This window comes from Schistocerca serialis, chromosome 3 (assembly GCF_023864345.2).
Source record: "Schistocerca serialis cubense isolate TAMUIC-IGC-003099 chromosome 3, iqSchSeri2.2, whole genome shotgun sequence".
Classification (NCBI taxonomy): Eukaryota; Metazoa; Arthropoda; class Insecta; order Orthoptera; family Acrididae; genus Schistocerca; species Schistocerca serialis.
In genome coordinates this window covers 932876563-932897423 of record NC_064640.1, presented here as the reverse complement: position 1 = coordinate 932897423, position 20861 = coordinate 932876563, and the positions used below count along the sequence as shown (strand labels likewise).

The 20861-nt window shown below is 40.7% G+C and overlaps 1 protein-coding gene across 1 annotated transcript in view; it reads left to right on the top strand.

The window, feature by feature from the left end:
• Positions 1 to 20861, top strand: part of LOC126471208 (dnaJ homolog subfamily C member 2) — a 204118-nt gene that overhangs the window by 169075 nt on the left and 14182 nt on the right. The window contains exons 6-7 of the mRNA XM_050099322.1: positions 6162 to 6375; positions 6732 to 6970. Coding sequence (XP_049955279.1) covers positions 6162 to 6375; positions 6732 to 6970 — 453 coding nt within the window. The remainder of the gene's footprint in view (positions 1 to 6161; positions 6376 to 6731; positions 6971 to 20861) is intronic.

The following is a 20861-nucleotide window of genomic DNA, read 5'->3' as shown; positions in this document are numbered from 1 at the left end:
CCTCTATTTTAGTTAATTATTACATGAATTCAATGTAAATTTTAAAATTCTGTTTTGTATCAGGTGTTTATTTCATGCATTTGTTCATCTTTATTAGTGGTCCATCATCTTGATAATTAACATGGACCATTGTACATAGAATCTTATGAAGCAACTTGTGCAGAATTCATGTCTTTCTTTTTTTTAATTTCTTAAAGTACCCACTGTATTTTGAATAAAATCATTTTGGATATAAGGCCTCATCATTATGAAACACTAAAAACAGCTAAAATGTCAAAATTTCGACATACTTTGCAGCAGTCCCCTTTAGCCTGACTTACTGCAGGCTGCCGATGATGATCTTCCCCTATATACTGTCTAATAACGTGGCCTAGTACCCAAAATGATTTTATTCAAGTTGACACTGGCCGAGGAAGCATTGTATTGTTGTGATCTCATTCCCTGCCTGTGAATGATTGTTTTGGCAAGTTGTGTTGATATGGACATGTTTGTTATAACAAATCTATGGCATTTTAATTAATAACTGATTTACCTCATAAAACTACCTCCCTTCTAATATTACAAAAGAAATATGCTAATGATGATTAATCTTGCTAGTCCGACCTCAGATGGTCTGACTTCCCTCTTACAAGGGGAGGCCGCCAATTGTGAAATTCAGATTCGATTCATACTGCGCGTAATAGAAGCTCATGGCCAGAGGTGTAATGTGGCAAAGCACCAAGATGCACTTCTCAGCCGTTGTCGAGAAAATCGAGTTAAAAGAAACCATTGCGGTGAAATACTCTCTACGATTATTAATTTTTTATAGCGTCGCGGCGCAGCGGTAAGCGCTCTGGTTCATAATCTAAAGGTCGCCGGATCGAATCTCGCGCCATGCAACTTTTTTTAATTATTTGTTTTTTTGTAATTCAAATGTGTGTGTGTGTGTGTGTGTGTGTGTGTGTGTGTAATAAGGTGTTGAAAGTCATTTGTCGTGGAAAAATAAAACTTGAAATAAAACACAATATCACAAATAGTATTCAAGTGGGTACAATTTATTGAAAAGTTCGGTATACACTCTCACATAATTAACAATTAGTGACCAGAAGTAGCTGGAGTATCGCACGAACCAGAGAGATAGTTATCATAGAAACATGGAAAGCAGAAAGCAGCATGACATCGAGCACATCTGATAAACGATGCGTTTTTACAAGAACAATTGTTTTTTTAAACTATCTGTTGGGAAACACACCTGAATGACATTCTGAAAAAATTATTCTATCATTCGTCAGGTTTGATGCATACCACGCGTATCGTATCATATCGGCAAAAATCGGAGAAGACAATGGATGGTGAACGATGGATGATTATGAACCTGAGCGCTTACCCCTGCGCCACGAGTATTTCACCGCAACGGTTTCTTTTAACTGTTGATTTTCTCGACAACGGCTGAGAAGTGCATCTTGGTGCTTTGCAACATTACACTTCTGGCCATGAGCTTTTATTATGCGCAGTATGAATCCAATCTGAATTACACAATTGGCGGCCTCCCCTTGATAGTCTGACCATCCCATTTCTGGTGTTTGTTTACGTTCACAGGCTACTACATTCAGGTCTGGCCTTGTTGATGACTCACTGTGTGCAATATCTATTTGTAGGCTGTTGACTGTTGCTAGGTGCGATAGTTAAGTCAGTTTTAGTGTGAAATAACTTGTTTCTAACTCAATCAAAAAGTGTCATTGTGCACCCGTTTGTTTTATAAATTTGCAACAGTATGCTTCTTATACATTAAAGTGTGTGAAACTAAATAACAACACCAAATAGACGTAAACACTTAACGCTGTCCTTACAACCAAATATTGAGCACAGTGATTGAGTGGATCGGAACAGCTGACATTGCACCATGGAAGTAGAATTAACTGATGACCAAATCATTGTCCGTAACTTGAACATCCAGTAAACATGAGAAAGATGACAGTGAGAACAAAGACAATGAATGTACAGCTTAAGTATTGTGTACAGATGCTAAAAATGCATTTGATATAGCTCTTCAGTACATTGAACAGAGCTCTATGTCTATCCCAATACACATTTTGTGGATTGGAAAATGTTGGAACAACGCATAAAAATCAAGATGGTTGTCCACGAAGCAAAAGAACATTACAGAATTTTTTCCCTGCTGCTTAAGAAAGGAACATTTTTTGCTGTGTGATTTATCATGTTTTAAACAGTTCAGTGCAAATCAGTTGTTTGCCAGTGCAGCACTGTAGTTAGGTATGTATGGATGTAAAACTTTCACTCACAGTAACAGTACCTTACCATACAATACAGATGTAATTTACAGTATTGGCACAACTGAACGTTACACTTTCGTGGAACATTTTTCAGTGTGTCAACGGTTTCTTTTCATTCTGTTACTGTTTTAAATGTAGCAATATTTCAGACAGTGTTTCCAGTTTGAAATTAAAGTTGTACTGTACTGTTGTGTGATGTTATGGGTCAATAAAAGTGTTCCTCTGATAATCTGAACATTTCTGGCTTCTGGCCATGCTCCCAGTTCTGTAGGGGACAGATAGCAAGGTTCTACTTTATTACTATGAGGGTCATTCAATAATTGGTCTGGGGGAAAACTGTTAGTAGGCCAAGTTTGGTGCTTTTATGGCTTTAAGTTGGAATTACTGGGTTGATGTATCAACATTGTTTTGTTTATAACCTCAAAAATACATTTCAAGATGGTGAGTCCACTTGATATGTCCACATTAGTTGAACAACATTCTGTTATTCGTTTTTTACTTGCTGAAGGCGAGAAACCAGTGAATATATGCTGTAGAATGTCTAAAGTTTATGGTGAAGGTTGTATGAATTATACAAATTTTTACGAATGGGTAGAGCAGTTCAAAAATGCCTGTGACTGACGAACACCGTTCTGGCCGACCAGTTGCTGTTTCAACTCCCTCACTTCAAAGTCGAATTTATGACATTATTCGTGCTGACCACCGTGTGACTGTGCAAATGATAGTCGATAAGGTACAAGTTAGTACTGGTACAGTTCATAACATGATCTGTAACAAGCTGAAGTACCGCAAAACATGCGCAACATGGGTCCCAAAGGAGTTGACACAGCTACACAAGGAAACAAGGTTCAGAGTGTGCACAGATCTATAGGAACATTATGAAAGAGATGGTGAGCACTTCCTCAACAAAATTTTAACTTGTGATGAAACTTGGGTTCACAATTACGAGCCAGAATCAAAAAGACAAAGAATGGAGTGGTAGCACACCATTTCACCTGTCAAGAAAAAATTCAAAACCCAAGCATCAGCAGGAAAAGTCATGGTGATGGTGTTTTGGGGTGCTGAAGGTCCAGTTTTTTGTTGTTATCTCGAAGAGCAGTGTATAATGAACAGCCAATACTACTCCGATTTGCTTTTAAACAAGGTGAAGCCAGTTATGAGAGAGAGAGATGACGTGGTTCTCCAGCAAGACAATACACGTCCTCATAATGTACAACTAACCTGTGAAACCATCGACAAAAAGGGCTGGGAAGTATTGCCTCATACCCCTTACAGTCCTGACTTAGCAGCTAGTGATTTCCATTTGTTTGGTGCTCTGAAGGAGGCATTACATGGGAAGAGGTTCCAGGACAACAAGGACATGAAAAAGTTTGTGAGAAATTGTTTCAAACATCAAGATAAAGAGTTCATTGCAGCCAGAATAAAAAAGCTTGTAGCCCATTGGAACAAGTGCATAAATGTTCAAGGGGATTACATTGAAAACTAGAAAAAGTATTGTTTTATAAAAATAAATGTTTTTTTTCTCCAGACCAATTTGTCTCTTTAATTAGTGAATGACCCTTGTATTATTATTATTGTTATTATTATTATTATTATTATAGCTTCATATTGACCAAATAGGAAAGTATGGTACATCTGTAAAGGAGACTGCGTATAGGACACCATTGCAACCTGTTCTTTGAGTATTGCTTCAGTGTTCGGGATCCGCACTAGGTTGGATTAAATGAAGACATGAAAGCAGTTCAGTGGCGGGCTGCTAGATTTGTTACTGGTAGGTTCAGGCAACATACAACTATTATAGAGGTGCTTCAGGAACTCGAGTGATAATCCCTGGAGGGAAGACAGTGTCCTTTTTGAGGAACACTATTGAGAAAATTTAGAGAACCAACATTTGAAGTTGACTGCAGAGCGATTCTACTACCGCCAACGTACATTTTGTAAAAGGACCACAAAGATAAGATACATGAAGTAAGGGCTCTTACGGAGACTCATAGATGGTAGTATTTCCTTGCCCTATTTGCGACTGGAAAAGGAAAGGAAATGACTAGTAGTGGTACAGGGTACTCTACGCTCTGCATCATATGGTGCTTTGCAGAGTATGTATGTGGATGTAGATCACATAACAACTTCAGTTCCTCTACTGTCTTTGTTGTTGCTTATTCTGCCAGTACTCCTTCATCTTCTCCCCATGATGCCTTTTTCTTTCTTTTGTCCATGTTGTTCCCAATTTGTTATTTCTTCTGCCTTGAGAACCTTTGGACTTTAGTATTTTATTCTGAAGAACGTTTCTCATAGTTGTTGTTATTGAGAGAGAATTAATAGAAAACAAAACAAGGTAAAAAATAAAAATACAATTAAAAATAAGGGAGAGATTTGTTGCCATAACTAAAATAAGTGTAGGTGCAGACAGTTACTATAAAAGTTTCTAAGTAATCCCAATGGCTATTGAACGCTACATCTCCTATCCTTTCCACACTAGCTTCAGGAACCAAAAGCAAATCAACATTGTACTAGAGTATTTCCTGTTGCACTAGTATTGGAGATCCAGTCTCCTTTTGAAACTAATTTCGGTTTGGCAGATTGGAAGACAACGTAGTGTTGGATCCAGATAAAAGCTGAGAATTCAGTGGACCTATTTTCCTTCACTTGATTTATTTTTATCTCTGTATTTAACTGTTTCCTTCTTCTGTGACACTTTGTATCCTTCTATCCTTGAGCACACATTAGTTAGGACAGCTTCATAAGGTGTCGAGGCGCAGATTTCCACGTGCTTAAGAATGGCTGGCTCTTTCCCTTAAAAAAGAAAGTAAATATCAGTAGTCATCCTGTCTCGTATTTAAGTGAAACAATTTTAAATTCGCTTACTTTACTGTCACACTTTCACTATTTCATTTCAGGACTTTTACGCTTTTCTGAACTCTCTCTCTCTCCCTCCCTCCCGCCCTCCCTCCCTCCCTCCCTCCCTCCCTCCCTCCCTCCCTCCCTCCCCCCCCCCCCCTCTCTCTCTCTCTCTCTCTCTCTCTCTCTCTCTCTCTCTCTCTCTCTCTGTGAGTGTGTGTGTGTGTGTGTGTGTGTGTGTGTGTGTGCGTGTGTGTTGGAGGGGGTCTTTCTGTCTTGTATTTCTTATTATTTAATGTTTTACAGAGAATTATTTGATCTACTATGTTCTATTTCTCTGCTGTAATATACCTCAGAGAACAACACTTTTTCATCCACCTTTTGTGTATACTTTAATAACAAAAATTTCTGTTTTCAAATGAAATAATTCAAACCCATCAAAATTGTACTGTTTTTATTTCTTCAGAAAACTTAAAATTTCAGTTCCCTGAACTAATGATTTAACTTGCAAGAAAATGTTAGTAATCACGTGAGACCAGAGTTTCTCTTGGTGTATCCAGTGTTCAGATAAATTAGGGAATGCAGCCAGATGTTGCTGTCGACAGCTGCCAATATTTAGACAGGAGTACACCCTGCCATTTTCAAGGCAAAATTGCAGCAGGTAAACGCTGTGCAAGGGAATTTAAAACTTCAGTTTGCAGAGAAACTCTGGAAAGATTAAACACACACACACACACACACACACACACACACACACACACACACACACAGTAAACACTAGTGCCATCACAAACCAAAAATGACCTACATCAGTCTGCAAACCAAGGTTTTAAATTCCCTTGCACCGCACTTACTTTTGTCTTGAAAATGGCAGGGTATGCTTCAGTCAAAATATCTGCCATTGTCAATGTCATCACCCGGCTGCATTCCCGTAAGTTATTTGAACATTAGAAGTCATGCTTTTCTGTAATAATGCAGTTAGTGTCGTTGTTAGGATGTGTGTCTTTGCTTAGAAGCATAATTTTAAGTGCTCTTGAACTTCTGTTCCAGACGTGAAGAAAGGAAATGGATAGAGAAACAAAATAAATTTTATCGTGCAAAGAGGAAGAAGGAAGATATGACACGGATTCGAAATCTTGTAGATAGTGCATATGCTTTAGACCCTCGAATAGCAAAATTCAAACAAGAAGATAAAGATCGAAAAGAAGCGGCAAAACAGGCAAAACGAGAAGCTGCTAGAGCCCGACAAGCGGAGGAGGAAAGAGTGAGAAAAACATATGTATCTTCTCTATGCATAATTTTGCAACTTGTATTTTCCGATTTATTTTTTGTGAAGTTTTATATCTCCAGTGACAAACTGCATAACTGTTTTCATGATTTATTTAGTTTTCATGATTTATTTAGTTTTCATGATTTATTTAATTTTCATGATTTATTTAGTTTTCATGATTTATTTAGTTTTCAATGTATTTAGTTGCTGTTAGTTTTTCTTTGTGGTCTGTCATTTATACCTCCATCTAATCTCCTCTCTGTCTCACTATAGCAGGAGTTTTTGAACAGTTATAAAAGTTTTCTGTCCATTCTTGGTAATATATGTATGAATTTTTGTGTGGCTTGCAGAAACTTCAGGAAGCTCAAGAAATAGAGCTGAGAAAAAAGGCTGAGATAGAGGCGGTTGAAAAGGCTAGATTAAGTGCTCTTAAAGCAGAGAGAGAAGCGCAAAAGAAAACTCTGAAAGTTAAGCGTGCAACATTACGAAAACTTGTGAAATCTAATAATTATTATATTGAAAATGAAGAAGAACGTGTTCGGCACATGGCAAGCTTGGAAAAACTATGTGAGGTTCTTAAACCTGAACAGTAAGTGTCATATTTTTTGTATAATATATAGGAAAGTGAGACAGACACTGGATTAAATCAGTGTGGTAGATTAATCAGTGTGGGCTGGTACATGGGCCAGCCTGAGTGTGGTTTTTAAGTGATTTCCCACGTTTGTTGTGGTAAATGCTGGACTGGTCCCCAAATTCTGCTTTACAGAATATGATACACAAACAGTTAAAATATGATACACACACAAAACAAATTTGACATGATTCACAAACAGGTTACTTTGATGACTGTGTCATAGGGAAGTTCAATATAAAATAACATTTACCAATTCTGAAAAAGTTGATCCTGTACTAGACTGGGCAGAATGCTAGGGAAACGAAAGATTTTAATTACAAAGCAATTACAAGCTACTTAGATTTTGGCTTCTGGCAACAAAATTTTTGCAAACATATTAAGTCCTTTTCCACATTATTTAAAAATCCAGTTCTTTGATTGTTCTGGAGAATCTTCTACCACACTGTTGATGAGTCTTTTTGTGGCATCATTAACGCTTTCGCTGCTGTGGACATGTATTCACGTCTTGCTCCGCCGTTCACCAGGTGCTGTGGATGTGTATACGCACCTTGTTCAGATTTTCTTATAGTCTGTATGTATCCCAAACTGCCAACCTCTCACTGCATATTAGTATTGCAAGTATTTATCGTGCAACGTATGTGCTCTTTGTGTGCCATTATTGACAAAAAAGGCCTTGTTTTTATATCTTTAACTGTTTAAGAAATATGATTGTTGTGACCACATAATTCCATATGCAGAGATGGGAATGGGCACATTGTGCATGACCATCTGTCATATGTAAAAATTGATAACTCGAGAACGAAATGAAATATTGTACTGCACTCAGTTTTAAATAAGATTTCGGTATCGTACCTACATTTCATATACTGTAATGTATGAGCTAAAATCAACCGTACGTGAAATTAACGCAGTGCATTTTTCCCTCTGCAAACTCTTGAAAATTTCTTGCAATGTTTTAGTTAATTTTGTGCAGTGCAGTACCTGTGCTGAATAATGAAAAGAATTTCAGTCCTTTATTGAGCAAAGATACCAGACTGTAAGATGTACAAAAATAAATTTTTTCAGCTAATGGTTTTCTTATAATTGGATAATAATTATTTCATTGCAGCCAGAACGCCATCTCTCAGCACATTAAGCAGCATTTGGTGAGCAGTACAGTCATGAGAAAGTCGCGCTCACCACAGAACACATCTGTAGCAGCAGAGGGGTTAAATGACCCACTTCATTATTTTAGCTTTTATTTTGCTGCAATGTTGGGTCCTTTAACTAGGTCAAATAATTTTATGTTGTTTTGCTTTTTATTTGCCATTCTGCGTGACAATGTCCTTCACTGCTCCAAAAATTGTACGTTGCTAATATTTTGAAGGCTCCCTCATCTTTGGTCATTTATTTATTTTATTTTTTGTCAGATTCAGGTTCCACATGCATATGTTAGTACAGCTTGTGTAAGTGACAGGCACGTATTTTGATTTTGTTAGAAATACAATGATGAGCCAAAACATTGTGTCCACCAGCATCATAGCATGTTGATGAGCCAAAATATTGTGACCATCTGCATAATAGCATGTTGGTCTACCTTTGGAATGCAGTACAGCAGCAATTCTGCATGGCACAGATTCGACAAGTCCTTGGTTGATTTCCAGGTGTATGTACTACCTGATGCCTGAACACAGGTTGTCAATGCCCATAAATTACAAGCCGTTGGCTTGTCGGTGCAGAAGCGACACATAGTAGAGTCCCACACGTTCCATTGGGTTACGATCAGGCAAATTTAGTGGGCGAGATATCAGTGAGAATTCACTGTCGTGCTGCTCAAGCCAGCCTTGCACAGATCTGGTCTTATGACACAGACAGTTATGCTGCTGAAAGATGCCATTACCATTGGGGAAAATATCTTGGATGAAGGGATGCAGGTGGTCTGTAATAATGGTCAAGTAGTGCACAGCTATCAGTGTGCCTTCGATTACTATCATAGCCAGTGACACAGTGCATATTGCAAACAACCATTTGCTTGGATGGCAGCATACCTGGACGTGACTATCAACTTAGTGTAACAAGATACATGATTCATCCAACCGGGTGACGTGTTTCCATTGTTTGTGGTGTACTCTTGATTATCCTGAGCTCACTGCAATTGCAATTGACAATGTTGTTGGGTTAAACCAAGAATTTATGGGTCATCTGCTGTAGAGTCGCACATTCAACAGTATGTTCTGAACAGTGTGCCCCAAAGCACTTGTGCATGTGCCAGCATTGTACTCTGCCATGAGATCTGCCACAGATCACTGCCCATCTTGCTTTACAGAGTGGGCTGGTCTCCAACTTCCATGTTCTGTGATGATGTCTGGACATCCAACACATTTTCGCCTACTTGTGGTTTACCATCCTTCTACCATTTTCCATAGGTGCTCACAACAGCAGCATGTGAACAGCCAATCAGCTTTGTCGTTTCTGAGATGCTTGTTCCCAGGCACTGGACTATAACAATCTGACCTTTGTCAGAGTTGCTTATGTCAGTGAATTTCTCTATTTGCAGCCCTTATTATCTCTAGAATGATTCCTTGTTTGTCTCACCTCTGTGTACATACTTCTCTTAACACGACATACCCATAGTGCAACCAGGTGGCACCCAATCTCACAGTGTTTGTAATGTTTCGGCTCATCAGTATATTTCTGCTGTTTTATACATTTGACATGGCATAATGCATTTTATTTGGTTTTTCAATTGTGACTTTTATTTCAGCCTTTATGTTATATAAAAATATTCTCATGTACTTAAATTCATTTACTTGTTTAAGTATTTCAGTTTGAACACTTAAGTTAGCATTATTTTTGGGAGTACTTCTGTCCATAAACATTTCCAGTCCATTGATGCACAGAATATTTCTGCTGGTTAATGTTTAGTTCTTACATGTTTACCTTAATTGTTATAGAAATATGTTGTTCTGCAAAAAGAAATTCTCCAGTGTAAATTATTATAGGCCTAGTGCCATTTTGGTTCTAAAGTAAAACCTAGGGTGTGTGTAGAGGAACAGAGCAATTATAAGGGATGTCTTTTATCAGCTGCTTCTATCATAAACTGTGACTTCAAGCTCAGTCTGATGAGATGCATTTAGACAAACTGAATGACAAAATTGGTATCATTGAATAGAAACATGAAAATTATCTAAGATTTTTGGTGCATAAGTTTTTTCTTTGTTGTGCTGAGTGAGTTATATAAAAATATTCCTGATACTGATAAGTTAAACAGTGCATATGGAAAGAAATAACAATTGGGATTGGACTGGAGCATGTTGTAGGTCAGTGAGCTGAAGTGATTGCAGTCACATAAAGAGAATGAGTTCCTAAACAGCTCCTCAAGCATATTTTGACACGTATTCTATTGGGAAGAGACCCATCCGTCGTCAAACTGAGATTGTGAAGAGTCTTCGCTTGTCCGGTACTCCAATGAAGTATTAATTGTGTTATGTTCATGACCTTGGGCTTGTTGACGATTTGGTAAAGCTTTCATAGTCTGCTCTTCTGAAACCCACAGCGGAACGGAGATTGTACGCCATCCTGAAATGTCCAACAAATAATACAGACGTGGCAGCAGTAACCACCCCAAATACAAACAGAATTCATTAGAACATTTACATTGCCAGTGCGCTTTCTCTTTGGATAACTTGTGTACAAGCCTATATTTGTTTCTACCCTGATCAGGAGACCTCACTACCCGTGAGGCCATTTTCTTGGATGGCCTTCGGCTGTGCGTCTGAGGTATGACTTTTGAGGTTATTTTATTGAGGTTCTAACAATTGTACCACAGTGGCCTATAACGACCTTGCCTAAAATCAAAGTACCTGTTTGCACACCTTATACCATTTGGCATAAATACACATTCACTATAAGCGTCGCTAAACTGACGCACTAAATCATGCAAATTAGGTTTATAGTACCACAGTTCTTCCAACACAATAACAGCTGCAGAATAATTAATCCTGTTGCCATAAAAAGGTAATAGCAAGTTCGCCAATCCTCTGCTGATTATTGGGAACAAGGAATGTGAGGCGTAGATCGTCCGGGTAATTTCTGATATGGTCCCAGTTGTACAATTTTGAACATCAAAACGACTAGATTTGATTACACTGATCCGTTTTTATTTAATAACTGGAGTCGTATTCATTTTATTGAGAAGTATTTTGATTCGTTTCAGGCTAATTGTGTTGTAGTCCATTGTTTGATGGAGTGTCACTTGAATTATAATGGCTGGGAGGGCCATGTAGTGCGCTGGTATAACAAGACCTTTCGGTCCACGGAGGTTCGTAAGAAGCAATTATATTTATTTGATGATACAAATATTGGCAAGTCAACTTTAATGGAGAAGGTTTTGTTGAAAAAGCAGCACGTATATTTGCCATTTTGTTCCGAATTCGGATTTGGTGGCTATGATAGTCATGTTCATAAAGTAATTGTTTTCGAAGAATTCGAGTGGTCTAGATGGCGTCAATATGCATCTGTATTGAAGCGTATTGTCGAAGGTCGACCAGTTACTGTCAATGTAAAGAATAAACCTGGAATGGTTATTACTCATCGTGGCTTGGTTATATTTGTATCGAACGAATTCAGTATTGGAGACAAAGCTTTAATTTCAAGACTTGAAGTTGTACATGCAGATTTTCATATTGTCCATTGTCGTTCATTTAAGGATGAAGTGGATGCGTCGGACGCGTCAGATGTGGAAGCCCCGGAGGAGGTTGTCTGTATATCGTCGGATGAGGATGTTCCGGAAATTTCGTGCTGCACGCCCTCGGCGTTGGATACGCCAACGGACGAATCTAACTAGGACTATATATGGTCACATGTGTAGCTGGCGCACTGAATTTACACAAACAGATGGTGTACGGTTCGAGTATGGTAAAATAGCCGCCCTACCAAACATAAATTCAAGGCCCGATCGAACGTGTTCTAAAAACATCTTAACTTTGACCTTAACATAACAATGCAAATGCGTCAAATTACCTTGTGCAAAAGGTTCCTCAGATACACAATACTCCAAAATAGACCAAACAGAAAGAATAGTGTCAACAAAGAGTTGTTTGCCACCAACAGAAGAAGCATAGACTGTAATAAGAAACGAATCGCTACTCTTTTTATACCCACGGCGGCGCATAGCGGTTGCGTCACCGTCTGGAACATGTCCAAGCCAGTCAGGCACGTTATGGCCTGCCGGCGACCTTGGAGATGCGCAAGACCTAAATCGCGGAATCGCGCCACTAGTAATACTAGGTGGCGGCGATTGACTTTCTAATGAGGCTCCCACAGGGTTTTCACTCAAAGCGGGTGCCCCTTCAGCTCCAAATAGGTTCACTGGCATGCCAGTGTGCTTTGTCATTAGATAACTTGTGTACAAGCCTGTACTTGTTTCTACCCTGATCAGGAGACCTCACTACCCGTGAGGCCTTTTTCTAGGATGGCCTTCGGCTGTGCATCTGAGGTATGACTTTTGAGGTTATTCTATTGAGGTTCTAATAGTTGTACCACAGTGGCCTATAACGACCTTGCCTAAAATCAAAGTACCTGTTTGCACACCGTATACCGTTTGGCATAAATACATATTCTCTATAAGCGTCCCTAAATTGACGAATTAAATCATCCAAATTAGGCTTATAATACCACAGTTCTTCCAAAACGATAACAGCTGCTGAATAATTAATCCTGTTGCTGTAAAATGTAATAGCAAGCTCATCAATCTTCTGTTGATTATTAGGAACAAGGAAGGCGAGGCGTAGATCGGCCGGGTAATTTCTGATATGGTCCCAGTTGGCATAAAAAAACTCCAATGCAGACATTAGCTGTAAACAAATACTTTCATTCAGAACGTTACAGTCCCTTTCCTTTTACAAAATGTCATATAAATTCTATTTCTTAAAATAAATGTGACATATTTAACTTCACTTTGAACATTATCATTTTTCTCAGGTTCATCACCAGAAATTTACAGTCCAATATAGAATGGATTAGTACCTTGAAACAAGCGATTCTTTACTTTACATTCCTTTTCTAAATCTGTACATGACTTTACTTTCGTTATATCAGCACTTTGCTGAGACTTAGAATATGTAAAAAACTTATATCTATTCCTTCTGTTATATTTACGCCAGGGTACACCAGACGCGCACTTCATTTAATCATTTTTGCTTGAGATGCAGAAAGATATTTCCTGTTGGGTATTGGAATGCTGTGTGTTGTAGTTAGACTACACTCGGATTATTCCAGCATCAGTTCATTCATTTTCTGCTCATCATAATACTTTAATATTCTGCAGATGAATGTTAACTTCATAAATATGACATTCAGTACAACTTCAGTAGTTACTGTCGGTCTTACAGATTATGTTACTTTAAGATCGACATTGCCAGGTAATTGCCTTTTTCATCAAGAACACATAACTCCATACTGAAATATTTGCTTCAAATTTTAAAAAAATACCCAGCAGGAACATATAGCTCCATGCTGATTCTGTAGCAATGACAGTATTCCATTATGATCTGTTTGTAAATCTCTGTCATAATATTCTTTGAAGAATTTCACCACACCTGTACCAATGTAGCAATGTCCTTTTAGCTGAGTCAGTGGTAATGTAATATATATTCTGTTGGGTGTGTTATCTAATGTTACATATCTTGCTTATATTGAAGATTCCACTTGAACAAATTTTATATCTCTGCTATTATTCTTGCGTTAATGGTAGCTCAATCATTGCATAATGTTGTCCTTTTTGTTAGTGAAACTGAAAGTGAGAATTTTAGTGGCTGTCATTTAGATTCTTGATGTGTCAGTAGTTGAAGTGACCAGTAATGACAATCAGACATCCACAAAAAGGTAATGCATTAATAAGTTCATTTAGAATATGTACAGTTAGCAACTGAGATTTTCAAAACTTTAAAGTACTCTAAGGCCCTTGCTTGTTTTCTCCTGTGACTGAAAGTTGGAAATGACTTGGTAACGACTTTCCTGATACTGAGTACATTCAGTGAAATTTAACATGATAGCTATTAATTATTTCAGGAAATTGCTTCAAAGCATGCTGTAAATACTCCAGGAGAGAACTGCATTGTAAATGGATGTTTCCACATACAGTTTAAATGCCTTATTTGGTAATGATTCGATTTTTTTTGTGAGTGAAAAAATGCGGAATTCTATGTACCATACATGGGGTAATGTGTAATCTCATAATGCCACATTTCCTGACATGCTATAGCAATAAATTATAATTCAAAATAAGCTTTTTCGAGATTGTGTTCAGAATATTAAATCCAGAAACTCTCAGAATTACGTTTTAATTCACAAGAAGCAAGAAGCAAAAATTTGTTAAATACGGCAACATTGGGTAAATTCAAAATTTTGGACGTGTACACTTGCGCCATCAGCTAACTGGAATACAGCAAAGTTACGTGAAGTCAGAGCTCATCCTCTAGCATGAAGAAAATTAAAATTATACTAAAATTACAATTTTTATTACACTTCTCAAAACAAATGAACATTGTTCATTTAGCATCTCATCATCATTAGTGGATCACTACTGGTAACTGAGTAGGTGTTGTCATTTCAACAAACTATCTTTATGAAACTTCCTGCCAGATTGAAACTGTGTGCCGGATCGAGACTCGAGCTCGGGACCTTTGCAGACAAGTGCTCTACCGTCTGAGCTACCCAAACATGACTCACGCCCCATCCTCACAGCTTTACTTCCCCCAGTACCTCGTCTCCTGGCTTCCTGCAGGAGAGCTTCTGTGAAGTTTGGAATGCCGAGGTACTGGCAGAAGTAAAACTGTGAGGAAGGGGCGTGAGTCATGCTTGGGTAGCTCAGGCGGTATAGCATTTGCCCACAAAAGACAAATGTCCTGAGTTCGTGTCTCAGTCTGGCATACAGTTTTAATCTGCCAGGAAGTTTCATATCAGCGCACGCATTCTGGGAACTATCAGTATATTGTACATCTTGTGAACCTAACTACACTATAGCATGGTAACATACATTGCGCAGTCCTGTCTTCACAAAGGTTGGAAAAGCATGTCAATAGTTGACTGTTTCTTTTGTCCTAATTTTAATATTGTATTTTCCGTCTTGGTTAACATGTTCGTCACTTCTCCATCGATTCAAAACCTCAAAACATAATGCTTAGGTGTGTCCATTACTTCAGTAGCTTTTGACATTGAAGGAAACAGTAAATGTCCTGGTTCATCCTCATCTTCACTTTCCTCTTGTTTCTCTGCCACAAGTTCCTTGAACATTTCATCAGTTTTCATGGACTGACAGACAGCAACATCTTTATCATAATCAACATATTCATCGAAGGTAAGACAGTTTTTATTTTGCCCCATTATTTTCTGCCATTGTTCAGCTGCAATTACTTTTTTTTCTGGCATGTCTTCCGTAAGCACTGGTATCTGATGAAAGCCCGCCTTCTTGAAGCAGTTTGTAGTTGTGCTTTCTTGCACGGAATCCCAGGCACGTCTTACACAAGATGCTTAGTGTCCAAGATTGTGGCTTTGTTCATTGTTGGGGGGGGGGAACAAGAGAAAGCCAGCCTCTCCCTGTACAAGAAGTACAAGAATCTTCTTATATTACTGTTCTAGGCAGTTTATAATTCCTTGGTCCAGTGGCTGAAAGTGGCTTATACAATTGGGAGAAAAAACACTACATTTATACACTCCTGGAAATGGAAAAAAGAACACATTGACACCGGTGTGTCAGACCCACCATACTTGCTCCGGACACTGCGAGAGGGCTGTACAAGCAATGATCACACGCACGGAACAGCGGACACACCAGGAACCGCGGTGTTGGCCATCGAATGGCGCTAGCTGCGCAGCATTTGTGCACCGCCGCCGTCAGTGTCAGCCAGTTTGCCGTGGCATACGGAGCTCCATCGCAGTCTTTAACACTGGTAGCATGCCGCGACAGTGTGGACGTGAACCGTATGTGCAGTTGACGGACTTTGAGCGAGGGCGTATAGTGGGCATGCGGGAGGCCGGGTGGACGTACCGCTGAATTGCTCAACATGTGGGGCGTGAGGTCTCCACAGTACATCGATGTCGTCGCCAGTGGTCGGCGGAAGGTGCACGTGCCCGTCGACCTGGGACTGGACCGCAGCGACGCACGGATGCACGCCAAGACCGTAGGATCCTACGCAGTGCCGTAGGGGACTGCACCGCCACTTCCCAGCAAATTAGGGACACTGTTGCTCCTGGGGTATCGGCGAGGACCATTCGCAACTGTCTCCATGAAGCTGGGCTACGGTCCTGCACACCGTTAGGCCGTCTTCCGCTCACGCCCCAACATCGTGCAGCCCGCCTCCAGTGGTGTCGCGACAGGCGTGAATGGAGGGACGAATGGAGACGTGTCGTCTTCAGCGATGAGAGTCGCTTCTGCCTTGGTGCCAATGATGGTCGTATGCGTGTTTGGCGCCGTGCAGGTGAGCGCCACAATCAGGACTGCATATGACCGAGGCACACAGGGCCAACACCCGGCATCATGGTGTGGGGAGCGATCTCCTACACTGGCCGTACACCACTGGTGATCGTCGAGGGGACACTGAATAGTGCACAGTACATCCAAACCGTCATCGAACCCATCGTTCTACCATTCCTAGACCGGCAAGGGAACTTGCTGTTCCAACAGGACAATGCACGTCCGCATGTATCCCATGCCACCAAACGTGCTCTAGAAGGTGTAAGTCAACTACCCTGGCCAGCAAGATCTCTGGATCTGTCCCCCATTGAGCATGTTTGGGACTGGATGAAGTGTCGTCTCACGCGGTCTGCACGTCCAGCACGAACGCTGGTCCAACTGAGGCGCCAGGTGGAAATGGCATGGCAAGCCGTTCCACAGGACTACATCCAGCATCTCTACAATCGTCTCCATGGGAGAATAGCAGCCTGCATTGCTGCGAAAGGTGGATATACACTGTACTAGTGCCGACATTGTGCATGCTCTGTTGCCTGTGTCTATGTGATGTGCCTGTGGTTCTGTCAGTGTGATCATGTGATGTATCTGACCCCAGGAATGTGTCAATAAAGTTTCCCCTTCCTGGGACAATGAATTCACGGTGTTCTTATTTCAATTTCCAGGAGTGTATTATGTAGATACGATGTATCTTGCGGATGCTCTGTACACTGGTCAATAGACAAGATGCTTTTTCTGTTGGTAACAGCCAATCTTGCATCCCAGTCACAGAAGAATTGTTCGAAAATAGTTGTTGCTACTCATGCACTTCCATTAGCTGTACGTTGACCGGGAAATATCCATTCATTTTTGAAGTGTTGTGGACTCTTCACCTTCCAGTTATTGGTAGCATCAACTTTTCTGTTCCACTTTTGTTACAACAAAATAAAACACTTAGCATCTCGCTATTAGGTTTTCCACTGTGTCATTTCTCTCCTGTGAGCTCCAGAGTCTTGAAAGGCTGATGGTAAAAAATAAGCCCTTTTCATCTGCATTGAAAACATCTTTTGATACAGTATTTTTTTATGACTGACATTGCTTCCAACCTCACTTCGAACACATTTGTGCACTAAATTATGCCTGTTTTTGAAACTTTCGATCCAACCGTTTGCTGCCTTAAAATCTGCGAGGCCAAATATGTTGCCTTAGCATGAACCACTGTACTGTTAACTGGTACGTTCAGAGCACAAGCTCGTTTTATCCACTTTAGTAGCACATTTTCCAGTTCTGGAAACTGAGCAACACACACTCAGTTTTGTTAGCCATTTCCTCTTCCAAACATTCTGCTTCAATTGTTTTTTGTTTGCTCACTATTGTGTTTAAAGTTGATTAAGGTATATTCAGTTTTTATATATATATATAAAAAAGACCTTCAGAGGCGGTGGTTCAGATTGCTGTATACACTGGTACCTCTAATGCCCAGTAGCATGTCGTCTTGCATTGATGTATGCCTGTATTCGTCGTGGCATACTATCCACAAGTTCATCAAGGCACTGGTGGTCCAGATTGTCCCACTCTTCAACGGCGATTCAGCGTAGATCTCTCAGAGTGGTTGGTCGGTCACATCATCCATAAACATCCCTTTTCTATCTATCCCAGGCATGTTCAATAGGGTTCATCTCTTAGACGAATGCTTTGCCAATATGCTGCTGATATGGTTGCTCTATCGTTTGGAGGATGGCATCACGTATCATACAGCCATTACAGCGCCTTCCATGACCATCAGCGGCGTACGCCGGCCCCACATAATGCCATCCCAAAACAAGAGGGAACCTCCACATTGCTGCACTCGCTAGACAGTGTGTCTAAGGCATTTATCCTGACCAGGTTGCCTCCAAACACGTCTCAAACGATTGTGTGGTTGAAGGTATATGTGACACTCATTGGTGAAGAGAACGTGTTGCCAATCCTGAGTAGTCCATTTGGCATGTTGTTGGGTCCATCTATACTTCACTGCATGGTGTCTTGGTTGCAAAGAAGGACCTCGCCATGGACGTTGGGAGTGAAGTTGTGCATCATGCAGCCTATTATGTGCACAGTTTGACTAGTAACACAATGTCTTGTGGCTGCACGAAAATAATTATTCAACATGGTGGCGTTGCTGTCAGTGTTCCTCCGAGCCATAATCCATAGGTAGCGTTTCTGCCTGAATTACACACTATTCAAACAATGGAAACTTCAGATGAGAATATCAACAATTTAAGGAAAAAGATAGATTCCTACTCACCATCAAGATGATGTGTTGAGTTGCAGATAGGCACAATGAAAAGATTCTTACACGTTCGGCCAAAATCTTCTTCAGAAAAGGAAACCAACACACCATTCACACAAGCAAGCACACCTCACACACATATGACTGCCAACACTGGCAGTGGAACAGAATGCAACTGTCATATTAAATGAATGGAAGCAGCAATCTGGAGGGGGTGGGGAAGAGGAAGGGACGTCAGGGTACAGGTGGGGGGAAAGGAGAGCACTGCATGCCAACAAGACCACCGCAAGGGACAGCATCAGGAGGCTTGAGGGGGGGAGTGTAAAAGGAGAGGGGCAGATAAGGGGAAAGACAGGTGGGCGCGGTGGCAGAGAACAGCATACAAAGATGGTGAGGGGACATGAACAGGGAGGAGGTGATTGGATACAGAGTGTGTGGGGACAGTGGGTTTCCATCGGTTACAGATGGGATTCTTATGGGAGCAGAAAACGTGTTTTAAGGACAACTCACTTCAGTGTAGTTCAGAAAATCTGGTTGTGGAGGGAAGGATACAGATGGACCAGGTTGTGAAGTAGCCATTGAAATCAAGCATGTTATGTTCAGCTGCATGTTGTGCCGAAAGGTGGTCTACTTTGCTCTTGGCCACAGTTTGGCAGTGGCCGTTTATCCCAGTGGACAGCTGATTGGTAATCATACCAACATAAAAGCTGTGCGGTGATTGCAGTAGATCTGGGATAGGATGGCTGGTTTTATAAGTGGACCAGCCTCTGATGGGGTAGAATAAGCCTACAGCACGACTGGAATAGCAAGTGTGGGGTGGGTGGACTGGGCAGATCTTGCACGTGGATCTTTCACAGGGATATGATCACTGTGGCAAGGGGTTGGTACTGTGAGTGACACAGGGATGGACTAGGATGTTGTGGAGGTTGGGTGAATTATGGAATACGACTTCAGGAGGGGTGGGAAGGATCTAGGGTAGGATCTCTCTTAGTTCAGGACATGATTATAGGTAATCAGCACCTTGATGAAGAATGTTGTTCAGTTGTTCGCGTGTAGTTTGGTATTGGATGACAAAAGGGGCACTCCTCTGTAGCTGGTTCTTGGGGATGGTGGGAAGATTGAGTATGTGTAGGGAAATGGCACAAGAGACCTGTTAGCAGACCAGGTCCGGGGGTAGTGCCTGTCCGTGAAGGATCTTGTGAGAACCTCAGCATACTGGGAATGGAGTTCTTGTCACTAGGGATTTTTTGATACCGAAGGTATGACAGGTACTGGGCAACAGAGTTATTATCACTGCAGATACACTGTCCACAGGTGGCCAGGCTGTATATGGGAGGCATTTTTTGGTGTGGAAGCGATGACATGTGTCAAAATGCAGGTGTGGGTGGTGGATTTAGTTTGGACAGAGGTGTGGATGGAGCCATCAGAGAGGTGGTGGTCAACATACAGGAAGGGTTGCATGCTGGGTTGAGGAGGACCGAGTGAAGTGGATAGGAGAGAAAGTGTTGAGGTTGTGAAGGAATGAGCATAGGATATCTTGACTATGAGTTGCTATCATGAAGATATCATCAGTGAACCTGAATCAGACCAGAGGTTTGGCATACTGGGAGGCCAGGAGTGTCTCCTGTAGATGTCCACAAACAGGTTGGCATAGGAGGATGCCATATTGGTGCCTGTGCCATATTGGTGCCTGTAAATGTGCCGCAAATTTGTTTGTGTACCTTCCCTTTAAAGGAGGAGTAGTTGTGTGTTGGAATAAAGTTATTAAGGTGTATGAGATTTGAGGTAATAGGTTTAGAATCTGAAGGACATTGGGAAACGTAGTGTTCATTAGCAACAAGACTGTGATCATTAGGAATGTTGGTGTATAACGAAGTGGTATCAGCAGTGACGAGTAAGGATCTACGAGGAAAGGGTGGTTGGAGGTATTGGTCAGTTGGGGCTGAAGTTCTTTCAGGGGGGGCACAATAACCAGCTACATTGGTGTGTCCATGATAGTTGGATTTGTGTCCATGATATTTGGATTTGTGGATTTTAGGCAGCACATAGAAGGTGGATGTGTGGGATGTTATGGGGGTTTGGAGGGAAATGGATTCAGGGGAGAGGTTCTGGAAAGTTCCTAAGGCACTAATCAGGCATTGAACATT